This window comes from Saccopteryx bilineata, chromosome 3 (genome assembly GCF_036850765.1).
Source record: "Saccopteryx bilineata isolate mSacBil1 chromosome 3, mSacBil1_pri_phased_curated, whole genome shotgun sequence".
Classification (NCBI taxonomy): Eukaryota; Metazoa; Chordata; class Mammalia; order Chiroptera; family Emballonuridae; genus Saccopteryx; species Saccopteryx bilineata.
The window spans coordinates 105,388,599-105,401,783 of NC_089492.1; the positions used below are offsets into that span (position 1 = coordinate 105,388,599).

The following is a 13,185-nucleotide window of genomic DNA, read 5'->3' on the forward strand; positions in this document are numbered from 1 at the left end:
GTCTCTATCCCTTGTTCTTTTTCTTCTTCTTCAGGAACCCCTATGATGTGGATGTTATTTCTCTTCATGTTGTCACAGAGCTCTCTAAGAGTTTTCTCAGACTTTTTGAGTCTCTTTTCTTTTTTATTCTCTGTTTTCATGCCTACATTCCAGTTGTCCTCCAACTCGCTGATTCAATCCTCAGCTCTATCTATCCAGTTTTTAATTCTTTCCATTTTAGTCTTTATTTCTGATATTGTATTTGTCATCTCTGACTTATTCTTTTTTATACTTGCTATTTCTTTATTTAGGTGTTCATAATGACCATCCATTGTTGTTCTAAGATCCCTAAGCATCCTTACAATCATTATTTTGAACTTCACATCTGGAAGTTTGATTATTTCCATATCACTCAGTTCATTTCCTGAAGGTGTCTCTTGGGGTTTCATTTCAATTGCACTTTTTTGTCTTCTCACTGTGTTTGGGTGTTTTATTTGTAGAGTTGGTTGAGTCTAGGCTTGGTGTTGTCTGCCTCCAGTTTTCAGTTGTGTTATTTCTAGGTCTTCTTGGGTTGGTGTCAGCTATTATTTTTAATCCACTTTTAGATTTGGGCAGCTTTGAAGCCTTGATTTGTTTGTTTTCTTAACAGGTGATAGTCTTGTTTACTGATCTCAGCAGGGGGCTTCCTTGAATCTGTATCCAGGAATGTGATGGGTGTTACCTGATACTCTGAAGGCCTCTTCTTCCAACTAATCTCTCTGGGGGCAGGGTGTTTTCTCAGCTTCAGTAGGGGGAGGTGTATCTCAGATCTCCACAGAGACCTGAGTTACTGCCCCTCCTCCCCACTTCTTGTTTTCAGCTGTGTCTTGTTGCTCTGATTGGAGCTGGAGAGATGTCTGAAGATCTCTGATCCAGAAGCAATTCAGTACTGTTTTGTGGATGGTTCAGTCCCTCCCCCAGCTATGGCCGCCTTGAGCATGGATAAGTCAGCTTTTTTATTTTGTCTCCTGCTTTCCTTAACCCCTCACAGTCTGTCCCTCTCTCTGTCCTTTCCACTTAGGAGATAAGCTGGTCTTTTCAACACACCTCGCTCCCTGGTTGCCAGGCAAGTGACTGTGAGCAGTATTTTCTGCTCTTTTCTCTGGGGTGAGATCCCCTCTGGGCTCTCAGCCTCCCCCTTTCCTCCATTCCTGTAAGCAGGGGAGATTCAGGCACTCCCTACCAGGTTTGTTGTGGTTTCTTCTTTGCTTCTTGGTTTTTGAGAGCTGTTCTTGTAGTCCAGAGTTGGTTTTTCATGCTGATTTTTTCTAAATTGATTTGTATTCCAGTTTGGTGGTGAGAGCTGGGCATCTGTGTGTCCGCCTACTTTGCTGCCATCTTCTCCCCGTAGTTAGATTTCAGGAAAGTGATTTCTTCACTCCAGGGAAGTGGAGGCTTCTCTCCTAGTAGGCTCACCACCCTCCTCTCTTGGGTTTTCTTGGCTCCTGTCCTGGTTTTCTCTGAGTTCTGTACTCTCTGGGATGTCTTCTGAATCAATTATGTCCTGTTCCCATTAACCTGCGCCGGTCACTCTCCGTCCCTCGGCCTCACTGGGCATCAACTTCCTCGCGGAAAAATGAGGCGGATGGCGACCAGTTCTAATGCTTCCACCGGTGGTTCTAATCCTTCCGGATTCTTGATCCATGAGTTCCCAGGTCTGTGGTGGTTTTTTCAAGGGTGGTTACCATTAAGTAATGAAAAGGGTACCTACCATATTCATTGTAGTACCCTATCTTATGAGTATTTCTGCACTTCATCGTCCTTTGCTACTGTTAATCTCCATCCTCTTCCCCCTTTTTTTTCCTTTGTTGTCACAGTTTAAGTTTGGGTTTATTGTTTTCTTGGTGGAGCTGTTACTTGTGGTTTTGTTTTCTTTTGTTCTTTGAATCTGGTTGGAAAACCCCCTTTAGTATTTCCTGGTGTGGGGGCTTTCTGCTGATAAATTCTCTCATCTTTTCTGTATTTGTGAATGTTTTTATATCTCTTTCGTACTTGAAGGATAGTTTTGATGGGTATAGTATTCTTGGCTGAAAGTTCCTCTCTTTCAGGGCTTTAAATATTGGGGTCCACTCTCTTCTATCTTGTAGAGTTTCTGCTGAGAAATCTGATGATAATCTAATAGGCCTTCCTTTATATGTTGTACTCTTCTTTTCCCTGGCTGCCTTGAGAATTTTTTCTTTGTCATTGGTTTGTGTCATCTTTATTATGATGTGCCTTGGAGTGGGTTTGTTGGGGTTAAGAAAACTCGGTGTTCTGTTTGCTTCTTGAATTTGAGGTTTTAGTTCTTTCCACAGGCTTGGGAAGTTCTCATCTATTATTTGTTTGAGTATTTTCTCCATTCCATTTTCTTTCTCTTCTCCCTCTGATATACCTATTATTCTTATGTTATTCTTTCTGATGGAGTCAGACAATTCCTGTAGGGCTTTCTCATTTTTTATTATTTTTGAGTCTCTTTCTTCTTCTCTCGGTTGTGCCTGAAGTTGTTTGTCTTCTATTTCACTAATCCTGTCTTCTATCTGGGCTGTTCTGTTAGCTAAGCTTGTTACCTCGTTTTTCAGCTCGTGAATTGAGTTTTTCATTTCTGTTTGATTTATTTTTATAGTTTCAATTTCCTTGGTATTATATTCTTTGTGTTCATTGAGTTGTTTTCTGATCTCCCTAAATTGCCTTTCTGTGTTTTCTTTTATATCTCTGAGTATTTCTAAGATTTCTATTTTAAATCTCTGTCATTTAGCTCCAAGGCTTCCAATATGTTAAGTCTTTTCTCCATAGATTTTTCCACATCTATTTGTGTTACCTCTCTATCTTTTGTATCCATAATATTCGATTTCCTCTTTCTTATTGGCATCTGAGGGTGGTCTTGTTGATAGCACACAGGTGCACTCCCTCTGCGGCTTGAATGAACGTCCCTGTGGTAGTTAGCTTCCTCCACACCCTCGTCTCTCATATTCAAGTGATAACAGTCCTTTCGCTTTCAGTTTGTGTGGAACTCCGGAATGCTCCGAGGATAAATTTTTCTGTTTCTAGTTGATAAATTTGTTGAGATTTTGGGGAGATCTGTCGGACGCGCTGCTCACGGCACCATTTCCGTGATGTCACTGTGTGTGTGTATTTTTCCTTTGGAACAAATAGTTTATCCAAAATAACATTTGAAATTGTTGCCATTCACCTCTACCTAGCTGCTCAGACATGAATAAATGTGGGAGGAAGTGTAAATGGACTTTGTTTCCATGATGTCATCTTTTAATTAAAGAAACAACTATGAATTTAGGTAATTCATCTTTGAAGTTGGGGAAATAGTTCAAAGGGCCACAGTCTGATTTTTGAATAGATATATTGCTAGTAGAATTTTGAATTCTACTATGTTTGAATTCTCAGGGTCTGGTGTGCCACATCCCGAGGAGGAGTGTGCAGGTGGGGATGGCACACCTTGGGCAATAAATCAAAAGGCTTAAGATGAACCACTCTTTGTCTCCGCTTCCAATGGGCATCTGTACAGCAGTGAATGTGAAAGAATTTTGTACACTGTAGAATTACATAAGGATAATTTTTTCAGAGCAGTCACAGACGATTTGTTGACAATGACACAACTCCTCCAAACTGCTTACTAATTCTTTTCTTTCCCCATTTATGAAGCATTTCAAATGCTATGAGAACAATAAATTCCTCTCAGAAAAGGATGGAACTGGAATCAATCACCTCCTGCTTTGTCTGGATTTGATAGGAGAGCCAAAGGGGCCTGGGGACAACACAACACTGCTCAGTGAGAAAGGGCTCAAAGGAGAGGCTGGACTCCATGACAGATGACACCGATTTCAGTCCCTTCCAGAGTGAAAATTATAGCTCTGTCCCCTGTGTCCTGCCAGAGTCTCGTCTTCTCCATGCCACATTCTCCCAAGCCCTCATCCACCAGAGGAGAGGCCAAGTGCCCCTGTTAATAAGAAGAAATGGTGCTGGCCACAAGTGGTGGGCCAACACTGGGGTCAAATTCTGCATCTCTTGATTTCAAACTTTGCAACGATTCTTTATCTCCTTATTCATCTGCTCCCAGTCCACCGTTCTCACTATTATTTATGCTGTTATTATCATGAGCTGTAGAATGTGTGTGATGGGTGGTTTTCTTTTTGAATTTGTCCTCTGCAGGAGTACTTTTCATTAATTATATGTAAAAGTCTGAATTGGCATGCCCCCATGCATGTCCTAAGGTGCTTTTGTTGTTTTTGAAGGCTCCATGCTCTGCCCACCCACCCAGATTTCACTCAGACTTTCTAGGAGGACAGGGAGAGAAGGAGAAAGGGAGGGATGGTATTTGGGAGGAAATGGAGAAAGAAGATGGAATGAAGGAAACTAACTGGGTAATAGGCACTATAATTTTATATCTGTATAGTTTCTTATAGTTTGTATACTGAAAAACAATTTGCAAAATGTGCTTTACAGGCATGTCTTATTTGGTTATCACAACCATCCAATTTACAGATAAGGAAACTGAGACTTAGAGAAGATAATAGAATTTCTAGTTAAAAAATATTTGGAATCTAGTCTTTCTGACCACACACACACACACGCACACGCATACACACACACACAGATCTTTTTCTTTTTCTTTTGTATACTGCTCAGGCATGACCCCAAAATAATCATTTTGACCTCATTCCAACACTCTAGGTAAAGGCTTAAAGGTCTTAGTGGTCAGCATAACTCTCTATTCAACACTTAGAGGGATTTTCCTGAGGATGAAATGGTAGACATTTGTTGACCAGAAATAATCATGTACAAATATTATTTTTTAATGTTCTAAAGCATTTTTAGTATAAAATATTTTGTAAAAACACATGTTATATATAAATCTCTCTGGGAGTTTATAAAAGCCATGTATGTCTCACAAGCCCACTGTTGGCCCAAGAGTAAATGGTGGGGTCAGGATGAAGCCCTAGATTTTCTGATTCTAAGGCCTGTGTCATGTCTGTTAATCCACATTTCCTCCATGTGCCTCATCCAGGCCAGTCTCTGCAGAGAGCATAGCAAAGTCCATTTAGAGAGCCAAGACTCCCAATCTGAAACTCACAGTAACCATAACCCTAACCTCTGAGCAGGACTGGCTACAAAATTTAAATTTGTGGAGTACAATGCAAGATGACAATGCAGGGCCCCTTGTTTAGAAATGGTTAAGGTTTTCAAGACCAAACAGCAGAGGGCTAAACCTAGTCTGAGGTTCTCTGCGTGGGGGCCCTTTGGAGCATGGGCCCTGTGCAACTGCACAGATTGCACACCATATAGCCAGTCCTCTCACTGGCATTAACTCAGAAGTGGATGACCTTGTTTTTTTCTTAGACCCAGGTCATGTGTCCTTTCTTCTGTTAAATTGTTTATTCCATCAGTCAGTCTCCATTCAGAGATCTAAGGCACATAATGGCCCTGTGTTCCTTAATGTGCCTACTAGCTCCAGCTCTCATAGATCCAAGTGTAGGAACAGAGTCCTACCATCAATAGTAGCTAATATTTATTGAGCATTTACTATATGACAGACACTGCACACAACTTTTTATATGTTTCAAATTGATTGCAAAGATGGTCTCAATTCTGTATCATTCTCTGGTATTGTGACCTTGCAGCTTTTCCCATCAAGTAATAGAGTTTGCTTCTGCCTTTCTTGAATCTGGGCTGGTCCCATGAGTTGCTTTGGCTGATAAATGCACTAGCAGAGATGGTGTGCTAGTTCAGGGTTTTAGTCTCAAGAGGCTTGCAAACTTCAGCTTGCTCTCGTGGAATCCTAGGGTTGTCATGAGGACAAGCCTATGTGAGCCTGCTGGAAATGAGCACTCCTTGGAGGACAGCTGTCATTTCAACGGTGACCATCCAGAGCAGTCAGCCACCAGGTGACCTGCCAACTAACCACAGGTGCATGACTGAGCTGAGCTGAGACCAGGAAAATAAGAGTTCCGTTAGCAGTCCCATTCCTCTGATCAACTCACAGGTGAGAAATGATATCTAGTTGTTTTTTAGAATTTTGTCCTGTAGAGATAGCTGGTTAGGCATTATAATGTTGTTAATAACAAATTTATTATTTTTATTCTCTTGATGAAGAAACAAGCTTTGAGAGGTTAGGTTCTTATCTGAGATCAGTAAACAGACCTGGAAAGTTGTATTTCATAGCCCAAATTCTTGCCTGTTCTTTTGTGGGGCACATCCTAGCACCCAGGGCTCTGCCAAGCCCTTCACTAATCTGAAGCCATCTGAGAAGAAGCAGTGTTTTTGCTAATGGGGCCAGCCCCATGGGCTGGAGCTCAAACACTAGGAACCTCTCTGCTGAGTGATACGATTTCTATTATTAGCCAAAACTTACAAAATAAAACAATGTAATCTATCAAAGAAAAAAAATGCATATATGCAGAACAAAGGAGATGATGTCTTTGAGGTCAAGGTCACAAGTTAAATGCTAACAGAAATTTTGGCTGCACCTCATTAACACTAAATTAAGACTGAGTTCTGCAAAAGGTCTATGTGACAATCCCATAAATGCAAATGACATTTCTTATGATGTCTATTATAGTAAATGAAAACAAAATACAATTATATTAGCAGAATTCACTCATTAAACTAAACCAAAATCCAGCAGCAAGTGTCCCTCCACCTCTACTTCTGCCTCACATCTTTGATAAAAAGCAATTGCTTCCCAAAGTAGAGAGTGGACATTTAGCTAAAATAAGAATACACAACTTAATCATAGAGGGGGCACCAGAATATAGGAGTTCTTACAAATATTGGAGGTTGGGAAGGTTCTGGAAGGCATCAGGGTCGATGTATAGCAGGTTGTTGGCCTTTTCAATTCTACTGTAAAAGAGAAAAGAACATGAGCATAATGTCAGCAGCAAAGAATGCTGTAGTGTTTTTTTATGTTATGCAGAACATATCAATGCCATCCATCCATCCATCCATCCATCCATCCATCCATCCATCCATCCATCATTTCAATAAAAACTGAGCATTCATGCATTGCCCTTTACTATGCTAAATTGTGCAAAACTAAATATTAACCTTGTCTTGTTTAGCTGTCATCCCACCAGACCTCTCCTGGGCTCTGTTCCTCAGAGGCAAAGAAAGCACTGGTGGGGTGTCATTTTCACCCTGAGCACATGGAGTCTTCTCCCAGTGATGCTCTTCCAGGATCTGAGGAGGCTAAGAGGGTAGAGAAGAGACTGAAATAGGGAATAGAGCTTTAGTCTGGTCAGGAGATGAGATAAGAAGATGGAAAACAACAGAAGAGGGTGAAAAGGAGATGGGAGGGAAGGAAACATGCTGAGGGGCAAAAGGAGGTTGGAGAAAAAGACAGTGAAGAGGCAAAGGAAAACAAAGATGGGGACAAACAGTGGCCATCTCTGGTTTTAACCATGAAATCCCAGCAGATGTTAGCTGGGGATGCACCAACAATTCCCTTCATGATATAGACTGAGGCTGCTCCCTTTCAGCCCATTGGAGATGGGGACTTCTGCTTCAGGTTGGCCTGAGCCGTGTCCTGATCAATAGTTTTGAGGTGAGCATATTTACATTTGGATTCCAATAGAGTGGCTGCCCTTTCCCCATCTTGCTGGATCAATGCATATTTGCAGAGATGCTCTGTGTTAATTACTTCCTCTGTGTTTCATTAACTTTTACACTGCAGTAATATGTAGCTACCCAGATTCAAGTACTGGGTAAATAATCACTTTCAGTATAGTTAGTGCCACATGAGGGTGAGCATCTCTCCATGGAGGAAAAAGCTGTCTCATTAGCTCCACTGCCACTGAATTGCATAGGGGGAAGCCTGCTTGACCCTGTCTAGAGGTCTGGCTGTCCTTTCGTTCATTTCTCTGATATTTCCTGTAGGTTCTGAGACTCTGGTGGTGTCTCTTTTCCCCAATAGGGTAAGGAGAAGTCAAGCAGAGAGAGAAAAAAGAAAGGAGCAGGAAGGCAGTGGGAAGAGGAAGGGAGGCATCAGTTGCAGAGGCTTAATGACAATGAGGAAGAAAGAGAGTGGGGGCAGGGTGGGCGGAAGGAAGGAAAAGGGCGAGAGAGTCTGCCAAAATGGACAATGTTTGTCATTCCTAACAAAGTTGTGTGTCTCTGTGTATAACATGTTGGTTATTAGAAACCGTATGTGTATGTATATGTAGATTCCCTATGGATACTTGGCAAATACTTGAAGCTTTTAAAAAAGATACAAAAGAGGTAAGAGATTTATGTTTAAATCTTTATTCTACTATGAATTTGGCTGGTGACTTCAGGCAGTAACTTCTCTGTGCCATTCCATGCTCATCTGTAAAGGTAGAAGAGTGGCTTATTGGCTTTTCTAACTGTGTGTTGGGCAAATAAATTTGTAAAATCTGTATTTTCCAGGTTTGCTCACTTTTATTGTTTAAAATGGCTGCTGCCCATGTGAATGGCGCTGCCAGGTAAAACTGCTAATTACCTTCCTGCTTGGGAAGGATCATTGCTATGCTAATGTGTGCTTGGAGGAGGAGTTTTCACACCAAAAGGTTTTTTGTGTTTTTTAAAAATTTTTTTTAATCTTATTTTTACTAATTTTAAAACAGTGATATTGATAAATCAGGGTACATATGTTCTGAGAAAACATCTCCAGATTATTTTGACATTTGATTATGCTGTGTACCCCTCACTCAAAGTCAAATTGTCCTCCGTCACCTTCTATCTGGTTTTCTTTGTGCCCCTCTCCTCCCACCATACCCTCTCTCTCCTTCCTCACCCCCTCTCCACCCACACCCCCCCACTCCCGTTACCATCACTTTCTTGTCCATGTCTCTGAGTCTCATTTTCAAGTCCCATCTCTGTATGGGTTCATATAGTTATTAGTTTTTTCTGGTTTACTTATTTCACTCCGTATAATGTTATTAAGGTCCATCCATGTTATTGTAAATGATCCGATGTCATCATTTCTTATGGCTGAGTAGTATTCCATAGTATATATGTACCAAAGCTTTTTAATCCACTCGTCCTCTGAGGGACACTTGGGCTGTTTCCAGATCTTTGCTATTGTGAACAATGCTGCCATAAACACGAGGGTGCATTTCTCCTTCTGGAACAGTTCTATGGTGTTCTTGGGGTATATTCCTAAAAGTGGGATAGCTGGGTCAAAAGGCAGTTCAATTTTCAGTTTTTTGAGGAATCTCCATACTGTTTTCCACAGAGGCTGCACCAGTCTGCATTCCCACCAGCAGGGCAGGAGGATTCCCCTTTCTCCACATCCTCACCAGCACTTATTTTGTGTTGTTTTGTTGATGAGCGCCATTCTGACCAGTGTGAGGTAACATCTCATTGTGGTTTTAATTTGCATTTCTCTAATGATTAGTGATGTTGAGCATTTTTCATATGCCTATTGGCCATCTGTATGTCCTCTTTGGAGAAGTGTTTATTCATTTCTTTTTCCCGTTTTTAGATTGGATTGTTTGTCTTTCTGGTGTTGAGATTTACAAATTCTTTATAAATTTTGGTTATTAACTCCTTATCAGATGTACTGTCAAATATGTTCTCCCATTGTGCAGTTTGTCTTTTTATTCTGTTCTTATTGTCTTTGGCTGTGCAAAAGCTTTTTAGTTTGATATAGTCCCATTTGTTTATCCTGTCTTTTATTTCATTTGCCCGTGGAGATGCATCAGCAAATATATCACTGCGAAAGATGTCAGGGAGCTTACTGCCTATGTTTTCTTCTAAGATGCTTATGGTTTCACAGCTTACATTTAAGTCTTTTATCCATTTTGAGTTTATTTTTGTGAATGGTGTAAGTTGGTGGTCTAGTTTCATTTTTTTGCAGGTAGCTGACCAATTTTCCAAACACCATTTGTTAAAAAGGCTCTCTTTACTCCATTGTATGCCCTTACCTCCTTTGTCAAATATCAGTTGTCCATAGAGCCGAGGGTTTATTTCTGGGTTCTCCATTCTGTTCCATTGATCTATGTGGCTATTCTTATGTCAGTACCAGGCTGTTTTGAGTAGAATGGCCTTGTAGTATAGCTTGATATCAGGAAGTGTGATACCTCCCACTTTATTCTTCTTTTTTAAGATTGCTGAGGCTATTCGTGTTCTCTTTTGGTTCCATATAAATTTTTGGAATATGTGATCTATATCTTTAAAGTATACCATTGGTATTTTATTGGTATTGCATTGAATTTATAAATTGCTTTGGGTAATATAGACATTTTAATGATGTTTATTCTTCCTAACCATGAGCACGGAATATAATTGCACTTGTTTGTATCTTCCTTGATTTCTTTATCAATGTTTTATAATTTTCTGAGTACAAGTCTTTAGTCTACTTGGTTAAATTTACTCCTAGGTACTTTATTTTTTTGGTTGTAATTGTGAAGGGGATTGTTTTCTTAATTTCTCTTTCTGACTGTTCGTTGTTGGTGTATAAAAATGCCTCCAATTTCTGAGTATTGATTTTATATCCTGCCACTTTGCTGAATTTATTTATCAGGTCCAGTAGTTTTTTGACTGAGACTTTAGGGTTTTCTATATACAATATCATATCATCTGCAAATAATGATAACTTTACTTCTTCTTTTCCAACTTGAATGCCTTTTATTTCTTCTTCTTGTCTAATTGCTGTGGCTAGGACTTCCAGGACTATGTTGAATAAGAGTGGTGAAAGGGGGCACCCCTGACTTGTTCCTGACCTTAAGGGGATTGCTTTTAATTGTTGCCCATTGAGTATGATGTTGACTGTGGGTTTGACATAGATGGCTTTTATCATGTTGAGGTATGTTCCCTGTAGTCCCACTTTGTTGAGAGTTTTGATCATGAATGGGTGCTGGATTTTATCAAATGCTTTTTCTGCATCTATTGAAATTATCATGTGGTTTTTCTCCTTCCTTTTGTTTATGTGATGAATCACATTGATTGATTTGCAAATATTTACCAGCCTTGCCTCCCCAGAATAAATCCCACTTGATCATGGTGTATGATTTTTTCCATATATTGTTGGATCCAGTTTGCTAATATTTTGTTGAGAATTTTAGCATCTATATTCATCAGGGATATTGGCCTAGTTTTCTTTCTTTGTGTTGTCTTTGCCTGGTTTTGGAATCAGAATTATGCTCGCCTCAGAAAAGGAGCTTGGAAGTCTTCCTTCCTCTTGAATTTTTTGAAATAGCTTAAGAAGGATAGGAGTTAGTTCTTCTTTGAATATTTGGTAGAATTCAGTTGTGAAGCCATCAGGCCTAGGACTTTTCTTTGTTGGGAGTTTTTTGATAACTGTTTTGATCTCATTTGGTATAATCGGTCTGTTTAGGTTTTCTGATTCTTCCCGATTTATTTTTGGAAGATTGTATGTTTTAAGGAATTTGTCCATTTCATCTAGGTTGTCTAGTTTTTTGGCATACAGTTCTTCATAGTATTTTCTTACAATATTTTGTATTTCTGTTGTGTCAGTTGTTATTTCTCCACTCTCATTTCTCATTTTATTTATTTTTTGAGTCCTCTCTCTTTTTTTCTTGGTGAGTCTAGTTAAAGTCTTGTTTACCTTTTCAAAGAACCAGCTCCTAGTTTCATTGATCCTCTGTATTGTTTCTTTAGCCTCTATGTCATTTATTTCTGCTCTGATCTTTATTATTTCCTTCCTTCTACTACATTTGGGCTTTACTTGCTGTTTTTTTCTAGTTCTTTTAGATGTAAGGTTAAGTTGTTTATGTGAACTTTTTCTAGTTTCTTAAAGTGTGCCTGTATTGCTATCAACTTCCTTCTCAGTACTACTTTTGCTGTGTCCCTTAAATTTTGAGTTGTTGTATGCTCATTATTATTCGTTTCTAGAAATTTTTTATTTTTTCTTTTATCTCATTCTTAATCCATTCATTATTTAATAACCTGCTATTTAGTTTCCATGTGTTTGAGAATTTTTGAGCTTTTCTGTTGTGGTTGATTTCTAGTTTCATGCCATTGTGATTGGAGAAAATGCTTAATATGATTTCAGTCTTCTTAAAATTGTTGAGACTGCTTTTGTGCCCTAACATGTGGTTTATCCTAGAGAATGTACCATGAGCACTTGAAAAGAATGATATTCTGCTGCTTTAGGGTGAAAGGTTCTGAAGATGTCTTTTAAATCGAGTTGATCTAGTGTGTCCTTTAAGTCTGCTGTTTCTTTGTTAATTTTCTTTCTTGAGGATCTATCTAGTGATGTTAGTGGGGTATTAAAATCCCCTACTGTTATAGTATTGCTGTTAATCTCATCCTTTAAATCCATCAAAGTCTGCTTTATATATTTAGGTGCTCCTATATTAGGTGTGTAGATATTTATAATAGTTATACCTTCCTGTTGGATTACTCCCTTTATCATTATGTAGTGGCTTTCTTTGTCTCTTACTATATTCTTTTTTTTCTTTTTTTTTTCTTTTGTTACTATATTCTTTGTTTTAAGGTCCATTTTGTCTGATATAAGTGTTTCTACCCCAGTTTTTTTTCATTTCCATTTGCATGAAATGTTTTTTTTTCATCCTTTTACCTTCAATCTATGTGCATCTTTTGTTTTAAGGTGTGTCTCTTGTAGACAGCATATGTACGGGTCCTGTTTTTTTTATCCATGCAGCTACCCTATATCTTTCAATTTGATCATTTAATCCATTTACATTTAAGGTTATTGTTAATATGTAGTTGTTTATTGCCATTTTATTCTTTAAAGCTATATTCCTCTTTTGCTATGTTCTTTTCACACTTTGATCTGTTTACACCATGCCCCTTAACATTTCCTGCAGCATTGATTTGGTTGTAATGAACTCCTAATTTTTTTTTTTCTGGGAAGCTTTTTATTTCTCTTTCGATTTTAAACGATAGCCTTGCTGGATAATGTAGTCTTGGTTGTAGGTTCTTGTTTTGCATTACTTTGAATATTTCTTGCCATTCCCTTCTGGCCTCAAGTGTTTCTGTTGATAAGTCTGATATTGTCCTTATAGGGGCTTCTCTGTAGGTGATAGCTTTTTTTTCTCTCACAGCTTTTAATACTTTCTCTTTATCACTTAGCTTTGGTATTTTAATTATGATGTGTTTTGGTGTAGGTTTCTTTGGGTTTCTCTTTAATGGAATTTTCTGTGCTTCTTGAACTTGTGTGACTTTTTCCTGCATTAATTTAGGGAAGTTTTCAGCTATGATATGATTGAACAAAGTCTCTATCCCTTGTTCTTT

The 13,185-nt window shown here is 38.9% G+C and overlaps 1 protein-coding gene across 1 annotated transcript in view; it reads right to left on the minus strand.

The window, feature by feature from the left end:
* The window catches only part of FSHR (follicle stimulating hormone receptor), a 225,127-nt gene that overhangs the window by 88,979 nt on the left and 122,963 nt on the right, over positions 1-13,185 (minus strand). Inside the window, exon 4 of the mRNA XM_066266462.1 lies at positions 6,775-6,849. Coding sequence (XP_066122559.1) covers positions 6,775-6,849 — 75 coding nt within the window. The remainder of the gene's footprint in view (positions 1-6,774; positions 6,850-13,185) is intronic.